General features: G+C 52.7%; 7 protein-coding genes across 7 annotated transcripts; 3 read left to right on the top strand and 4 right to left on the bottom strand.

The window, feature by feature from the left end:
- Positions 1–3,305: 3,305 nt before the first annotated feature.
- Positions 3,306–4,013, top strand: M409DRAFT_16295 (uncharacterized protein; the record flags this gene model as incomplete). The annotated part of the gene is made up of 1 exon (XM_033803563.1): positions 3,306–4,013. One exon carries the CDS (start codon positions 3,306–3,308, stop codon positions 4,011–4,013), a length of 708 nt encoding a protein of 235 aa, XP_033674911.1.
- A 159-nt stretch (positions 4,014–4,172) lies between these two features.
- Positions 4,173–4,694, top strand: M409DRAFT_16294 (uncharacterized protein; the record flags this gene model as incomplete). Its single annotated transcript, XM_033803562.1, has 1 exon — positions 4,173–4,694. The coding sequence occupies one exon, from the start codon at positions 4,173–4,175 to the stop codon at positions 4,692–4,694; it is 522 nt and encodes a 173-aa protein (XP_033674910.1).
- Positions 4,695–5,776: 1,082 nt separating this feature from the next.
- Positions 5,777–6,156, bottom strand: M409DRAFT_16293 (uncharacterized protein; the record flags this gene model as incomplete). Its single annotated transcript, XM_033803561.1, has 2 exons — positions 5,777–5,922; positions 5,985–6,156. The coding sequence occupies 2 exons, from the start codon at positions 6,154–6,156 to the stop codon at positions 5,777–5,779; spliced, it is 318 nt and encodes a 105-aa protein (XP_033674909.1).
- An 835-nt stretch (positions 6,157–6,991) lies between these two features.
- M409DRAFT_16292 (uncharacterized protein) lies at positions 6,992–8,296 on the bottom strand (the record flags this gene model as incomplete). The annotated part of the gene is made up of 1 exon (XM_033803560.1): positions 6,992–8,296. The coding sequence occupies one exon, from the start codon at positions 8,294–8,296 to the stop codon at positions 6,992–6,994; it is 1,305 nt and encodes a 434-aa protein (XP_033674908.1).
- A 920-nt stretch (positions 8,297–9,216) lies between these two features.
- M409DRAFT_62202 (uncharacterized protein) lies at positions 9,217–10,575 on the bottom strand (the record flags this gene model as incomplete). Its single annotated transcript, XM_033815066.1, has 1 exon — positions 9,217–10,575. One exon carries the CDS (start codon positions 10,573–10,575, stop codon positions 9,217–9,219), a length of 1,359 nt encoding a protein of 452 aa, XP_033674907.1.
- Positions 10,576–11,101: 526 nt separating this feature from the next.
- Positions 11,102–12,148, top strand: M409DRAFT_35204 (uncharacterized protein; the record flags this gene model as incomplete). Its single annotated transcript, XM_033810358.1, has 3 exons — positions 11,102–11,333; positions 11,385–11,476; positions 11,528–12,148. The coding sequence occupies 3 exons, from the start codon at positions 11,102–11,104 to the stop codon at positions 12,146–12,148; spliced, it is 945 nt and encodes a 314-aa protein (XP_033674906.1).
- Positions 12,149–12,242: 94 nt separating this feature from the next.
- Positions 12,243–16,008, bottom strand: M409DRAFT_48911 (uncharacterized protein; the record flags this gene model as incomplete). Its single annotated transcript, XM_033811078.1, has 9 exons — positions 12,243–12,866; positions 12,915–13,041; positions 13,088–13,327; positions 13,527–13,780; positions 14,021–14,197; positions 14,281–14,407; positions 14,929–15,524; positions 15,580–15,856; positions 15,959–16,008. The coding sequence occupies 9 exons, from the start codon at positions 16,006–16,008 to the stop codon at positions 12,243–12,245; spliced, it is 2,472 nt and encodes an 823-aa protein (XP_033674905.1).
- Positions 16,009–16,173: the final 165 nt, after the last annotated feature.

Below are 16,173 nucleotides of genomic sequence, written 5' to 3'. Positions count from 1 at the left end.
GTTCCCGCAGAGAGGAGGCGCTGGTAGCATGGCTGCAGCCGTAGTCGTTGCTGTGACCGTCGTTCCGGGTCGAAATGAAACTGCTTGAATATTAGCAAGTAGACAAGAAGAGAAAGCTTGGGATACCGACTTGTAGTTGCTGTAGCAGTTATGGTGTTTGGGGGAGCGGTTGTTGTTCGAAAAAGAGTTGTCGTGTACCCTGGGCCAGAGCTGATGACCGTAGTCACTATGGTGGATGCCGGATAGACTGTCGAGAAAGTTGTTGTTACTGTAGAAGGTTCAAGAGTGCTCGTGACCTGTGTATGAAAATCAAAGTCAGCAATCTTAGACATTCTGCCTCCAATCCAAGCAGCTTAGAGTGCAACTAGCAGCGCAGTCGCTCATGAAAAGTCGGAGAGATAGCACATGCTCAAGAAGTTCAGAGAGATTGAAATTCTTTGGAGACATACCGTTGAGGCTGGCAAAGTGGTCACGTAGGTCGTGATTATCACCGATCCAGGCTCCGTTGACACTATTGTTGTTGGCTGTCGCGAAATTGAAATGGTGGTGACCGTGCTGGCGAGCTGAGTGGACACATAGCTCGATACAATGGTGCTGAAGACCGTGGTGATGTATGTCGATGCTGGCTCGGTCGTAAAAATCGTCTGGGTCTCCGTTTGTGTGGCGGTTTCCGGTGGCGGAATGCTTATGGCTGTGGTAGTAATCTCTCGAAGCGAGATGGACAAACTCGTGACCTCGATGCTAGTTGTATATGTAACCGCTGGCTCAGTAGATATTGCAGTCGACACTATCAAGCTCGTCTCGACGTAAGAAGTCGTGTATGTGACCTATAAAAGCAGGAGATTAAGCTCAAACTAATGAATAGGGGCAAATTCTTGCGGCGTACCGGCACTGAAGTCACCAAAGTATAAGTACTCGCAGGCAATTGGGTCTCGATCGTGATAGTTTGTGGCGGAAGTGTCGTTTCGTACGTGATGGTCGTGGTGATTGGCGGCTGTACAGAGGTAATCGTGGATGCTGGGAGTTGGGTTTCCTGAGTCAAAGTGACCGTCAAGGGAGGGTATGAGGCCGATAGCGAAATGGTGGTAGCTGGTTCTGAGTAGACATTAGCAATTATCCAACAGAAATCATGAAATCATCTCTTGAACTCTTCTGCCGAGCAAGGAGCCAATTCATTGCTCAATGGCTTGCTGAGGGTCGGATATTTGGGGGATAAGAGATCTTTCTTTGTGAATCTCATCATACACAACTTACCTGTCGAACAATGGTGGTTCGCTCTGTTGACACTATCCGCTCTGTGGAGACATAAGAGCTCAGTTCCGTCGTTGTTATACTGATCGTGCTCGCCGGTTGCAAGCTTGTGAGGGTAACAAAGGCCGTTGAAGTCGATGCTGGGACCACACTGGTGACAATTTGAACTATCTCCGTAGTAAAAATTGCCGTGGTGGTTTCACCCGGTAGTGAGGTTGTGTAAGTGACGGGTACTGTCCGCTCGAAGGTGGTCGTTAAAGCAGGAAGTGTACTGAGGAGCAACTGCGTCGAAATTATCGTGGAAGGTTGTATGGATATGATCGTGGTGGGGACTGTCAGAATTTGGCTGGATATGACCTGCAAAGATTGAGATGTTAGTAGATTGTCAGGCTTGAAATTATTTCTCAAAAGCGATTAGCATACCGTTGTAGGCTGCGTTGTAGTTCTTTCTATAGTCGTGGGCACTGTCAGGGGGATAGCGGTAGTCAGAGTAATCTCATAAATAGATATAGACGCTGGCTGAGTGCTGATGCTGGTAATAGTCAAAATGGACCTGCTTGCGGTAGTTGTAGAAAGTAACGTTATGGTGCTCGCGTCCAAAGTCAAGGTGGCAGTGCTGATGAGGTAAGAGATTTCGGTAGTTCGATCGATAATCCTCTCAGTCGTTGTTGGACCAGGCTGCGTGGAGATGATCAAGCTGGGAGGAGCAAAGCTGGTGTCTGAGGATTCGATCAGCATTTGATCATGAGACTAGCAGACAGGCGTCAAGGAGCGTTCTGCATCCGTGGGTGCACGAGATAGACAGCCTGGTAAGCTGACAAACGCAGAGAGCGGATAGACTTACAGGTAATCTCAATGGTCGACGTTGGTCCAGGCGCGGTGACAATGCTTGTCAGTGTTTCGGTTGAAGCGCTCTGAGTTGACACATAGTATTCGGTCGTTGTTGCTCCTGGCTGTGAAAATGTAATGGTCGAAGCAGGGTACGTCGTCTCGAATGTCGTGGTCTGCCAAGAAGGTCAGCAGTTGCAAATGCCTTTAAAACGTGCACGAATCATACGAAGGTTGTTCCGGGAAGAACACTGAACACGGTGCTCACAGAGAGCTCAGTCGAGATTACTGTTGTGGGCTGGAAGACCGTCGTAGGCATAAAGTCAACAGATCGCTCTGTTGAGATTATGGTCGTCGGCTGGGGAATGGCAGTAGTGACGACTTCTATCGCTCGTTCTGTTGAAACCAGCGAAGTCGTTTCGGTCAATGTCCGAGTGAGCTCGTAGGTGAAGGTCGAAGCAGGCTGCGTAATGACACTCAACTCAGTGGTTGTATACGCCGAAACGATGGTCTGGGTAGCACCAGGAGCCGAAATCGTAGAAGGGGGAAGTGTTCGTTCGATGAAAGACGTGAAAATCGTTCCCGGCAATACAGTAGTCACTGTAAGTACTGAAATGCTGCCGCTCGGCAGTTGCTGAGTTGGATCTCCCGATGTCACCTGCGAGGCGCTGTTGGGGGAGACCTCAGACGATGATGAATTTGGTGCATTGTCATCCACTTCTGTCCCGTTCGAAAACCGTACCGCCGAAAGGGCAGGGTACTGCGAGTCCAGCTGGCCATCCACAAAGTCATATAGAAGGCATTGGTCCTCAGAATACGACAACGCAACGCAATCTGAATCAGCAGTGCATTCAGACGCACAGTCCTCAGGGCTCGCTCGTTTGCCCAAACTATCAGCACGGCGAGACAATGCCGATATTATGCTACCATCGTATATCACGCCACAAGCCACCAGCGCACTTCCTCTTTCGGTATCAATGACTCGCCCGTTGTAGTCTGGACAAGGTCCTATCACGGCATCTTGCACAGATGCGGCAGTCGGCGATGGCTCCAAAGAAGTCTCTGTCACACCTCCTGAAGTGTATGTCGTGGTGATGCCACCTGAAATGCTGGTTGATGTTTGTCCGTCAACAGTTGACATTCGAGTGACGCCACCTAGGACCGTTGTCCCAATAGTCCCGCCAGTGATGTAATAGCGAGTGACGAGAGCGATCGTTGACGCCTGAATGCTCAAAGAGGTAAGAGGTGTGAGTAGCTGGCTGGAAGCACTGGCCGAGAGCGACGTGAAGGGCGTAGATGAAGGATTTGATTCACTAGATTCAAGTGAGGTCAATGGCGTCGAGGGTGCCGTGTTTGCAGCTGTGGTTGACGATATCACACCGGATGATGTCACGCCAGGCGTGGGCGGCGGGCTCGATGTACTGGCCGAGGATGAGACGGAGGGCGTAGATCGAGGACTCGATGGAACTGAGATTAAAGCTGTCGATGAAGCTGTGTTCGCAGATACACTGGCCGAGAGCGAGATAGACGGCGCAGAGGGAGCTCTCGATTCACTCGATGGAATTGAGGTCAAGGCTATCGATGAAGCTGTGTCCGCAGATACGCTGGCCGAGAAAGAGACGGAGGGCGTAGCTGGAGCACTCGATGCACTCGATGGAGCTGAGGTTGAAGGTGTCGATGAAGCAGTGTTTGCCGATAGACTGGCCGAGAGCGAGATGGACGGCGTATATGAAGCAGCACTCGATGCACTCGATGGAAGTGAGTTCAGAGGTGTCGATGGAGCTGTGTTCGCAGCGGTTGTCGATGATATAACGCTGGACCTTGGCGGAGATGGCGTCTGCGGGTTTGACTGCGATAGAATCGACGATGGTGCATTTGATGGCGACACTACGCTGAGACTGGACAACGCAGTACCCGAAGTTTGCGGAACTTGAGATTGAACACCAGAACTCGTCAGGACTGACGGCGACGGGCTGAAGATGTACGAAGGTGGTATCACACTGGTGGACAGGCTGAAGCTGTATGAGGATGCGCCTGAGGTTGGCACCGGCAGATTCGATTCCGGGGGCTGAAGGCTGGAATATGGTGCTGGTATGCTAGGGCTTGATGGTCGCAAGCTGGACGATGTATCTGAGCTGGGCAGCAAACTAGAGGTGGAAGTTGCGCTCAAGCTGGATGACGGACGTGCGGTCGATGCTAGCGACAGAGAACTTGAGCTGGACAAAGTCACGCTCGATATTGGCAATGGCAAGCTCAGGCTTGGCGGTTGTGAACCGGGGCTCGACATGTCTGGAGTGTATGATGCTGCGGCTGGGCTTGACGAGATAAAGCCCAGCGAAGCCGTTTCCGCATTGCTGGTCGTTTCGCCTGAAGAGCCACTGCTGCTTTCCCCAGGCCCGACTGTCCCCACAGCCTCAGCCGACGATGATATTATCGCTCCTCCGGATCCAAAGTCGGGCTGTATTAGGCTGGAGATCGTAGCGCTGTTTGAAGTCACCACGCTGTCTTGCGGCGATGGTGCATCGACGCTTGACGAAGCATCATTCGAAGCCGTACTTCTCGTCGAAATTCCAGCTCTCGAGCTCAAAGATTTTGAGGTCAACACAGGACTCTGAACTTCGGTCATCGAAGACGAAAGACGTGTCGGCGAAAAGGAATATGGTACAGTGGTGCCATTGGTCGATATCCATCCGTACGAAGGCAAAGTCACCGTGGTAGTCGGGCAAGTCCTGTGAACCGTCCTCGTGACAACACGTATACTCGAAGGCGTGTTCGACCCATCGACTCCAGCCTGTCGCGTTCGAATCGCATCCTGTCGTGGCGACAGCGCAGCAACCGGGTCGCCGACCAAAGTCCAGAAGATGGCAAAAAGCCACATCTCACACTCGCCAGCGTGGCTATAGCCTGAACGGCTCCTGCCAGCTGATGCTTTTGATCTGAGGTACTTCTCGCGTACTGGTACACCTTGCAGCGTGTTGTCGAGCGGACGGGAGGGATGGTGCCAAGAAGGCCTTCATTTTTCATCCCGCTGTTTTCATCGTGCCGCCATTCCAACGCCTCCAGCGGACTGGCAGGCTAGCTTTGAATCTCCCGCAGTGGCATACCATGATCCCGCCTTTTGGGCCAGATGGTTGACATAGTAGAAAGTGATTGGCCATTTCACGGCGGACGTGGTCCGATTGCACGCGCAGGTGGGTTCGAAGGGCGACAAGCGTGAGAGCCAGTAGAATACCACATTTTCGGGTGCCTGAGTCCCATACAGAGAGCCGAGTTGGGTTGGTACATCTGCGAGACTGTCACCGATGGGAGGTTTTGCGAGTCGCGGGTTGAAGGAAGGAGGGACGTTGACTTTTGTTCCAGCGACTTCAAGGATGTATTTGGCTTAGCGTGTGAACGTCTGGAGCTTTCTGAGATTAAAGGCAACGCAAACAAATCAAGCTGCAACGATAGCATTTGTCTCAAGATGATAAGAAGACGATTCATTAACCATGTGGCTATCTTCCAGCTCTTACCCTCAGTGGCTACATTATATTCGCTCTCGCCTAAACAGCAACACTTCTACAAATCCAAAGCCTCTCCCCGACGCCGATCCCCATTTCAAGTACCAGTGACGCCGAGCGAGAGCCTGGTCTAGCTTCTGCCGAGCGAGAAAGGCACGAAGGCGCCAATCCTGGCCTACGTCTTCATGCTCGGACGACTAGATTTTGCTCAACCCGTACCCAGCAAGCACGCCGATCACGCCGAGCAAAGCCGGGTGCTGACTGCCCCATTGTTCATATGCTCTACTCGCAATCCTGCGCAGCTCGTTGCCTTTCTCTGCACACGACTTGGTGGTTTGGTGGACTGAGAGGGAACAGAGTCAGCTGTAGTCTCCGAGGCTTGAAAAGCCAAATGGGAAGCGGTACCCTCCTGGACGTAGTCGAGGAAACTGTCTACGACGCTGGAACTGCAGCCACGTGTTGCTGCTTGGAGAGATTCCGGCGCTGGGAAGGATGTGTATCCATGGTTGTTGGCCAATGCTTCTTGGTAAAAGGCTTCGTATTGCTGGGCTCTCTGGTTCGCTTTGGAGCTTGACATGCTGGGTGGGTTGAAGAGCGAAACGAATCTGAGCTTGATAGATCACATCGTTTGAGAAGTGGCAGTCTTTATAGCCGTGTTTGTGCAGCTCTCTTGGGCGGCCTCCACCGACTCTAGGCTACTGCACGATCAAGCCACATCCTTTGGTTCGTGCGATCTGGAGTGTAGATTTCCACGACGGCCGCCAATCACTGCGAAGTGACAACAAAGCTGTGCGCCAGCCAAGACTAAATGCACGATGGCGGGTTATTCTGGAAGGATTCGCCAGCTGGCAGCGGTTGAAAGCAGAATCAGACCTCCTTATGACATGTAACGATGCTCGAACAAGAATGTCACGCCCCACGAGCTGTACAGCTTGTGGCAATGACTGACTTCGCGCCTCCCTGCAGGACGGGACGTAGGCACAGAAGTCGCTGAAGGCCACGATTTGTATCTCGACGACGGATCGCTCAAATTGGACGCTGAAAAGAGCTTTGTTTTTGTCGCTTCAAGGGCCGCTTCAGTCTCGCTGTGGTGCGTCGGTTATGCCCATGTCTTGTCTGTACTGAATGTCGTTGTCTTGAGAAAGGCTGAAGGGGCTTAAAGTCTAATTCGCAAGGCTCGAGAACTCGGATTCGCATTTCGTGGGACGTTCGCCCTGCAATTATGGAACGAGCGAGATTCTCTGTCAAGCAGACACTCCGATTCGCGGCTGACAGCTCATTAATGTTCGGCGCCAAATCATGAAAGCTGCATGCTTGATACAGCAGCCCTGGGTAGGACGTTTCCGCGATGGCAGTCTAAAGCGAAGATCCAGTCGGGTTTGACATGATGCTTTCGTTCCACGGCACCAATTTCAGAGAAGTAAGACATTTAAACCCAGCCCCTTCATAGCCTCCCGCCAATCGATGAAGAGTCCGCCGGGATCGCAACGCAAGGTCTCTGCCAAACGCTGTCGTCCAAACCAGACCTGGCGGACGAGGCGATGCACATCTCGCCGATTCGCTGCACCAGTGTCGTCGGCGCTTTGTAGACAATATGTGGCCAGGCTTTGCGCTTCGGGCGTGTATGCCTGTGTTGCAGCCATGAATACAGGCCAGATTGAGAAGGAGCCGCGCTGTTGCAGGTCGACGTAATCTGCTGTCGCCGCAAGAACTTTGTCAACCTTTTCATGAACGCTGCACGGCGGACAGCGTAGGACTGTGCTGAGGAGATATAGTTCAACGCCCACTGTAAAGAGCTCGATGTGGAGATGGATGGATGTGCGCATGTGACGAGATATTTCGATACCATAAGTCTCCTGGTGCCTAACGTAAATGTCGACCTGATCTTCGATGGGCATTTCCAGTTGACGGATGATAGCGCTCAGTTTTGTTTGCATAGCCGCATTCATGACTCCAGTGAATCCCTGTGGGTGTTCTTGGTACATGTCCTCTTCAAGGCACCTGATCTGGTAGATCATTCTGAAGATGTGGCCAGTGCCACCGTGTGTGTAGCCGAAGCTGGGCTTATCTAACAGCTCATCAAGTACATTGTGCATGGAAGTTGGAATGCGAGATGAGCTAGAAGGGCACCCTTTGCTGGTCTGCAGAATCAGGTACTCCAGCGCAAAGCTCTGGCTGACGGTCCACGCCTCTATTGATTTGGTCCAAGGCCGAGACGGGGCGTGCTGGCATACGAACTCGATGGCAGCAGCATAGTGTACATGCCATCCATCAGCATCGCCGCGAAAAACGTGCTCGGCCAAAGGAATTGCTAGTAGGGCTGCCAGAGATTCTTCATATACGGTAGATGTCCGCAAGTTTCTGCGAAGTTCTCGAAGCGCACGGCCGTAGTGATAGCCCGCTCGAGTCTTCTCTGGGCAAGCAGCATCTTTGCCGAGCAGGTTGATCAAATGATAGGCCGATTGTGCTAATAGAGCGTGGTGCAGAGATCGCACGCCAGGAGAAGTTGCTGATCTCGATGCAATCAACGGGTATATGGACTTCCACGGGTTGTGAAGGCCATCCACGGGGACCATCGTCGACGAAGTGGCAGTGACGAAGTGATGCAGAAGTCGCCGCTCTTCCGGGCTTTGAGGTGGTTTCACCAATCTGTCAATCTCGATGAAATCCATCGCGAACTCAGGGGTCGCATCCCCGCCCCGTTTGCGTAGAGACATGCCGTTCCGGACAGCAAGTTGCAGGTTGTCCGCATTGTCACTAGATGTTTCGCATGCCACTGCATCGTTGTTTTCTCCTCTACAAGCAAGAGGGATGGGCGAACGACACGACTCATCCGAGGGGTGCTCGTCCAAAATCAAAATGCCAGAAGACTGCGAAAGAGTACTCTCCTCTCGGACTATGCCGCAATCGCTACCAGGATCATGGTTTGACTCATATTGACTAAAAGCAAGGAATGGACTGACACCCAATCTGGTATTCTGCCCCTCGCAACGATGGATCATGCGGCTGATCTCCCTTCGAGTCCACTGTGGATGCCCTGCCCACGTGCGGTGACACGGATAAGCACGCCGCTGTTCATGGACATAGTCTCCCGTCTCAGCATCGACCCACACTAGGCGCAAGTTGTAGCCTTCGCACTCAATCCGGGCTTGCTTGCATTGTGAGCAGGCGGGAACGCTGGTGTCGCAGCGGACATTGCGGCGGCGGCATGTCCAGCACCCGGTGAACGTTCTTGGGGCCGTCGTCTTGGGCATCACCCTGCATTGATAGACGCATGGACTCGTTTGAGTCTGTGCATTTTACGGCCTCGAGGTGTATGCACTTGAGGTGATGTTGTCAGCTGAGGAGGAAGCTTTCGCTGTGGAGGGAGCTTTCGCTGTGGACTGCCAAAATGAATTCGCCAAGGACATCACGTAAGCCGACCCTTGTGATGTCTCGCTCGGAAGGATCGCAGTCAACTCATTGATGATAGAGAAGGTGGTTGATGGCGGCAATGGAGTGCTCAGATGCAGACCTCTGTACAGTATTGCTACCTTCTGTTGGGCAGTTTTGTCGAGAAAAGGCTTTAATGCGGTTAACTTGGGTCAAGTAAATCCATACAACCACCCACAGCTTTTTTTCCTGGCCATCGAACGCACTAAAGAATGTTCTGAGGCCGGCGTGTTCTGACACTCAGCCTTGACCAGCGCGAACTCATGAGCCTTCCTTCTTTGAAAACAGCTAACAAGTGCTCGTCTGGCCTGCCCAAGACCGTGATGTCGTCGAGAGGATTGGCGTTCAGGATGAGCAGATCTGCGACAAAGCCAGGCGCTACACGGCCCAGAGAGTCCTCACGCTTCATCATCTGGGCTGCATTGACTGTTGCGCTCTGAATGATCTCCAATGGTGTCTGTGCAGAACTGCGAATGACAAACTCCTTTGTCTGCGCAAAGTGCATAGGACCAAGAAGATCTGTACCGAAGCACATCTTCACGCCGACCGCTTTCGCAATCTTGATTGCCTCGATACCACTTTCCAGAGTGCTTTTCAGCTTGAGTTTGGAGGCTTCGCTTATGAACGAGCCGAATTCCGGCATCTGACCAGCCGCGTACGCTGCGAGGGTTGGTGTGTAGAAGACGCCCTTCTCAGCCATCATTTCAGCGGTGGTCTGATCCAGAAAGTTGCCATGCTCGATACCAAGCACACCACACCGGATGGCATGTTGAATGACGGCAGGCGTGTAAGCATGCGCAGTCGTGAAAGTCCCGGCATTCTTCGTGACCGTGGTGATGGCTCTAATTTCTTCTTCGGTGAAGTCAATGTCGGTCAGGTTTCCCACGGGTGAAGACACAGCACCTCCCGCCATGATTTTGACGAAGTCCGCCCCGAGTCGCAGCTCCCCTCGGGCAAACTTCAAGCATTCTGGCACGCCATCGACTGTCCGGCAAGGGGCCTGGACGGCGCCAGCACAGCAAATTCGGTCGTCACTCTGAGATCGATGGTCGCCAGAGCCTCCAGACTGGGTAAGCTGCCTGCCGGCAATGAAGAGCCGAGGACCAGGATGTACGCCTTCCTGGAATGCTGTTTTGAGCGGAAGTAAGGCTCCTCCGCAGTCGCGAACCGTAGTGAACCCTCGATCTAGCATGGCTTGCCCAATTTCAGGCTGGCGTAGGGAAACCGTGACAGACGGATAGTCCAGAATCTCGTCGAGGCTGTGGCTTCCTTGAACGGCCACAAGGTGCACATGGCAGTCCCAAAGTCCCGGTAGAATGTATTTGCCTTGAAGATCAATCGTTTCATACTCTTCATCGCCAGTCACTGCTTCCCCTGGAGGATGAAGGCCTTCCACAAAGCCACCGCTCATGCGTAGCGTGGCATTTCGCATGATGCTTCCATCTCGTGGATCAATCACATTCGCGTTCGTGAAGACATACGTGGTTTGCGGTGGTTGCTTCCAGGGTGTGATAATGCGCTCGAGACTGTCAGTCTTTTCAAACTGGAAAGCTGGGGCAGCCATGGGGTTAGTAGTTGAGGGGAGGAAAGCGATGAGAATTGGGGAACATGTCTGCCGACGTGACTTGGATCCAGCTTATTTTGAGATATTCCTTTCTGTACTGTGTGATCTAGGAGGCAGCCCATAGCGAACGCATTCCTGCTGTTGCCTCTATGCGCTTGATATGAGGCTAATTAGTCACTCGCTGTCGACTGCCATTCTGAAAACTGGGCCCTGAACTGGCAAAGTAACTGGGCTGCATCTCGCAAGAATCGGCGTCTGGCAGGCGAATGCTCAGCGTATAATGAAGCATATCGCCCAGTAGAGAGCAGAGCCATACAGCAGTCAGGAATGAAAGCCAGAGGTAGAGGGCGGGTGAATGAACGGAGAGACATGTGAGAGTGAAGTCGAATCTCCCACAAGACATCAGATGCAAAACTCCTGGGACATGCCTTACTAAGCACCCTTCGACCTCACCTCACTTTCTGCGACACTCAAACAAACAAGTAAACGCGCCTGTGGGCGCAATGCAATCATGGCAGTCTCCAACATGCCATCTGCGTCCCCCAGAGCCCTCCAATCTCCACAAAAAACGCCCAACAAAGCCGCGCTGAACCCGAATGTCACCAATGTTGTGCTGGGAAACCTCCACATCAAGCCATGGTATCCGTCCTTCTATCCGGAAGACTTGGTCGGTGGGAGGAAGGCAGACTGGCTGTATGTGTGTCAGTGGTGCTTCAAGTACACGTCGGAGATTATGAAGTATAGTACGCATTGCGTGAGTAGACATAGGCATGCAGAGAGGAGGTGGACGTGCTGACTGGGTTAGAAAGTCTGTTCCATGAAATCGGAGCCACCATACGGCGAGGTGATCTATGACAAGGACGAGTATGTCATCCATAAGATCGATGGCGAGGAGTCCAAGGTAGGAAATCAGTACACAACTCTTTAGCAACCACTGATCGAAATGTTGCAGCTCTACTGCCAAAACCTCTCCCTCTTCGCCAAACTTTTCCTCGAAACGAAATCGGTCTTTTTCGACGCCTCCACCTTCCTCTACTACACACTCATCCTTAAGACCCCCGATCACCCATATGGCCAAGTTGCTGGATTCTTCAGCAAAGAGAAGATGTCTTGGGATAACAACAACCTGGCCTGTATTCTGATCTTCCCGCCCTGGCAGCGACGAGGTCTGGGTCAAGTTCTCATGGCTGCATCATACGTGTTAGGCAAGCGAGAAGGACGCTTTGGCGGGCCTGAACGGCCATTGAGTACGTTGGGAAGGAAAGGATACATCACATACTGGTGTGGAGAGGTGGCGAGGTTCATTCTGGGCTGTCCCAAACAAAAGACGGTAAAGATCAAGGATGTCAGCGATGAGACTTGGATCATGCCAGAGGATGTGGTGGCGGCGCTGAAGGAGATGGATGTGTTGGAGAAGAGGAAGACTGCGAGTGGGAGTATTGTGGTGAATAAGAGCAAGGTCAGAGCGTGGGCAGAGAAAAGCAAGATCAGCATGGACCCTGTGGTGGATGTGGAGGCTTTTGTGGAAGAGGAGGAAGATGACGAAGAAGAAAGTGAAGAGATGGAGGAGTGATGTCCAGTTTGCCTATGATGATACCCGACATGAATCCGATGAGAGAACAGACACCGCCACGTTCTGCATCATGTCAAAAAGCCCGCTTGCTAACTCAATTGGACCGTAAGATGGCACCCCATTTGCGCATGTACCACGCTGAGCGCTGTGGTGGCGGCTTGAAGTCCTTCCAAGGCCGACCGGTTCTGGCCTCGAAGAACTTCGCGACGCTTTCTTCGCTGTAATTTCCCACGTGGTAATCAACTACCATCTTCTGGAGCTCGACGTGAGCATGCAGTGCGTACCAGGCCTTCTCTTCCTTCACCAGTTCTTCGAAAGAGTCGGAGAGCTTCACGATAGTTATGGCAAAAAGGTTGGCTGTTTGCACTTGGCTCTTCCCTAGCAGGATTGGAGCGATCTCCACAAGTCCTTCGATATTGCTGAAGCGGATGAAGTTGACCACCGCCAGATCTGCTGCATAGGCTAGTTCAGGGAGCAAGTACTGTCCTGGTGTCAGCAAAGTCTCCCGAAGAGCAGCTTTTCTGTTCCTGACCTTGTCTGCTGCCTCCAAGACATCAAGGGCCAGGAAGAAGTTTTCAACCGATGCCATCTCGCGTAGATCGCCCATGTCGTCCTGCTTCGTGGGAAGAAAAGGAAGCGGCGCCGCATACAAGTGACGAAAGACGATATCCATGGTGCTGGCGGATTCTGTAACTTCGACTAGGCTAGAGCTTGCCTCCTGGATATAGTCAGTTGATGGCCTCATTACGGCTTCCAAGCTACACACCTGCCAGCCATTGCGGTTCGCTGCCTCGAAAAATGGGCACAGCTCGCAAACGATGAGCTTGTGGACATGGAAGTCCCGCTCGGAAGTGCGCACTGTCAGGTCCGAATACTTGCCGGACTCGTAGTTTCTAGAATGTCAGCTCGACTGGTGCAGCGCTCTTTGGCGGCACTTACTTCTGCAAGATGTCTTTGAGGCCTCTGGCTGCGGATGTTGTGACTGGCGTGTTGCTCGAAACGGGCACCTTGCCCCCATCCGAAGCGGAAATGGTGGTGATGGGATCTGAGGCTCGGTTGTGCAAGGAAGAGAGTGTTGTGAGGGGTGCAGCCGAAAGCTGGCTAACGGTTTGCACATGCAAACGCTGCATGCCAAGCGTTGAGACACGGAAGTCTCGAACGACGCGCAATGCGATCGCACTGGGAAACAGATGCACAGACTACTCACGATACCTACACAGACAAGAGAAAACATAGAGGCCTCGTGGAGGATGCCCGCGCCCTCTCGAAAGCTTGCAGAGCAGAAGAGAAGAGTTGAAGAATTCAAACATGATCACCCTTATGGTGGCCCCGGAGAGTTGACTGGATACGCTTGGCTATCTGTCGTACTTTGGAATACCTCGCCGGTTTGCCCTTATCGCCGCCCTTTCGCCCACGGATGAGGAATGCCGTCGTTCGGCGTCGTGTCTCGCGCTGAGCCCGCGTAGTAGTCGGTAATGAAAGACCTGCTTCTTTGAAGAAAGTACGCAAAAGCGCAATATCTGCGTCGCTCAACATGCTTGTGCCGGTAACTCGGACTCGGCGTTCTCTGATATGCGCGTACTGGACAACGAGCTTCTGCAGCCTGGGATCGCTGTGCAACTCAGCCCAAACCTACTTGCAGCCAAGCAACTCCTGGAACGCAGATCCTAGCCTCAACACAGAGAATACCAGACAGTCGCTGATATCGTCCGGATTTTTTTAAGGAGTGCCTTCGCAAACGCCACCAAGTCCATCACGCCCGCCCTCAGTACGCAGTTATCCATAATGGGGAATGTTGCGCTATCGATTCCAGCCAACAGGTACTGCGATCTCATAACAGTTGGACACTATGGCGTTGATTTGATAACATACCTTGTTCGCGGTGGTCTCAACATCCAATGCCAGGTAGAAGTTCTCACACTTCGCCTTGTCGGACAATTGCTGCCGCGAGTCACCTTCTCTGGGGACGATATCGATGTCGACCTTGTACATGTATCGAAACAGCATATCCATGACAGCCTCTGGTTCCTCAACGACGATGACGCCGGTCTGTACCTCCTGTTCTTCTTAGCACATGACATACCGGCCAAGCGACTCCAGGGTGTGTGGCGCGTGTTCGAACGCAAACTTACCTTCCATTGGCCGCGGATAGCACCAGCGAAAAACGGACACTCCTCGCATACAACGTACTTGTGGACGTGGAAGTCTCGAGTAGAGGTGCGAACCGTCAGGTCGGAGTGATGTCCGGTCTCGTAGAGCCTGGATGGTCAGCTTCGTTACATGGATGAGGCTGTCCGCAAGACGGTTGCTTACCTCTGCAGCAATGGTTTCTCCATGGTTGCGGCGTCTACCGGGCCCGCCATGACTGAATGCGCTGCTGAGTTGTGATCAAAGTGGGTGGGATAAGAAAATGGAAGCAAACGAACGGATTTCGGTTCTATTTAAGCGTGCGGGAGGCGGCCCGTGCTGATCATCACATGCAAACAACCGCTGGTATGTCGGAAGACGTTTGGCTCTCTGACATCACACTAACAGAACATCATCTATGTCTGAGCAGCATGTATGTCTGAACAGCATCTAGGTCTCAGCAGCATCTAGGTCTCAGCAGCGTCTAGGTCTCAACAGCATCTACGTCTCAATAGCATCTACGTCTCAACAGCACCTAGGTCTGAATAGCATTTAGGTCTGAATAGCATCTAGATCTAAACAGCATCTAGGTCCCAACAGCATCTATGTCTCAACAGCATCTAGCTCTAAACAGCATCTACGTCTCATCCTACTCCCCCTCCAAAATAGCCCTCCTCCACAAATTCCTCTCCTCCCCCCACCCCGCCGGCCAAAACACCCTCCACTCCTCCAAAAACTCCGCCTTCCACTCAACCCCAACAAACTTAGCGCACAATTCAAACAACTTCTCCGCAGCAACCTCTCGGTCCTCCTCACTCTCCCCCCTCTTCGCCAGCTTGAGCCAGTCAAACGCCATCTTCGTCGCAATCTTGTAAAACTCGTAATTACCATCTTGCAACGCCTTCATCGCAGCGCCGCAATTCAGGACCTTGGGCATTTTGGTCGCTAGTAAGAATAGAGCTGCGAGACGGAAGGGGTGATACGCTTCGTTCTCCTTCCGAGCTTCGAGGGTAAGCACGATCTTCACGAAGTCGACGAGTGGTTTGTCTTTGGCGGCCTGCGTCTGCGCGGCTTCGCGCTCTTCGCGACGGCGGTTTCGTGCTTCTTCTGGGAGCTTTTTCTCTGCTTCGCGGATTCGGGACGAGGCACGGACTGGCTCAGGCTCGAAGGTCCGGAGGGTGATGCGGTCGAGGGAGTTACCGATGATGAGCTCCGTCAGGGGTAGGAGGGAGGGGATGTCGAATTGGGTCTGTCCACAACACATATCAGCTCCACTCAAGTCCGACGCCGTGGAACCCACTAACCTCCACAGCCGCCTTCCGCAACTCAACCGCCAACTCCACATTCTCCAAAGCCGCCTTCCCCTTCAACTCCTCCTCCCCATCCATCTCCCTCGGCACACCCTCAATCGGCAGCATATACACATGCCTCAACATCTCATCAACCACACTCGCCGGCTCCGCAAGGTTCACGATGGTGAAGTTGCGATTCCGGATCTCGATCCGCTCGAGGATGGGGATTGCTGGGTAGACGATGCATTTGTGGACTTTGAATTCTTTGTAGTGTTTGGTGCCTTTTTTGCTGAGCGGATGAGCAGGTCGCTGAGGATGCCGGTTGTGTAGAGTCTTTGGGTAACACGAAGGTCAGCAACTTTCAGAGACCGTGGACTGGTATTCAGCCTACCGCTGGATGAGGGCCTGAGCGTCCTCGGCGGAGTCTTGCGGTGCAGACATGGTTGCAGACAGGTGACAGGTCGAGTGGTGAATATTGAGTTGAAAATATCGACGAAGTTCCGCCTGCTTAAGAATCCTACATTGTCTCACCACTCCTCGACCAATGCCAAACGCGGCATCTGTACATCCAAGACAAGGCTGAGACGTCGTCGCGAATCTCAGCCC

This window comes from Zasmidium cellare (genome assembly GCF_010093935.1).
Source record: "Zasmidium cellare ATCC 36951 unplaced genomic scaffold M409scaffold_1, whole genome shotgun sequence".
NCBI classification, from domain to species: Eukaryota; Fungi; Ascomycota; class Dothideomycetes; order Mycosphaerellales; family Mycosphaerellaceae; genus Zasmidium; species Zasmidium cellare.
Note: the sequence above shows the minus strand (reverse complement) of the source record. Positions and strands in the feature narration are given on the sequence as shown.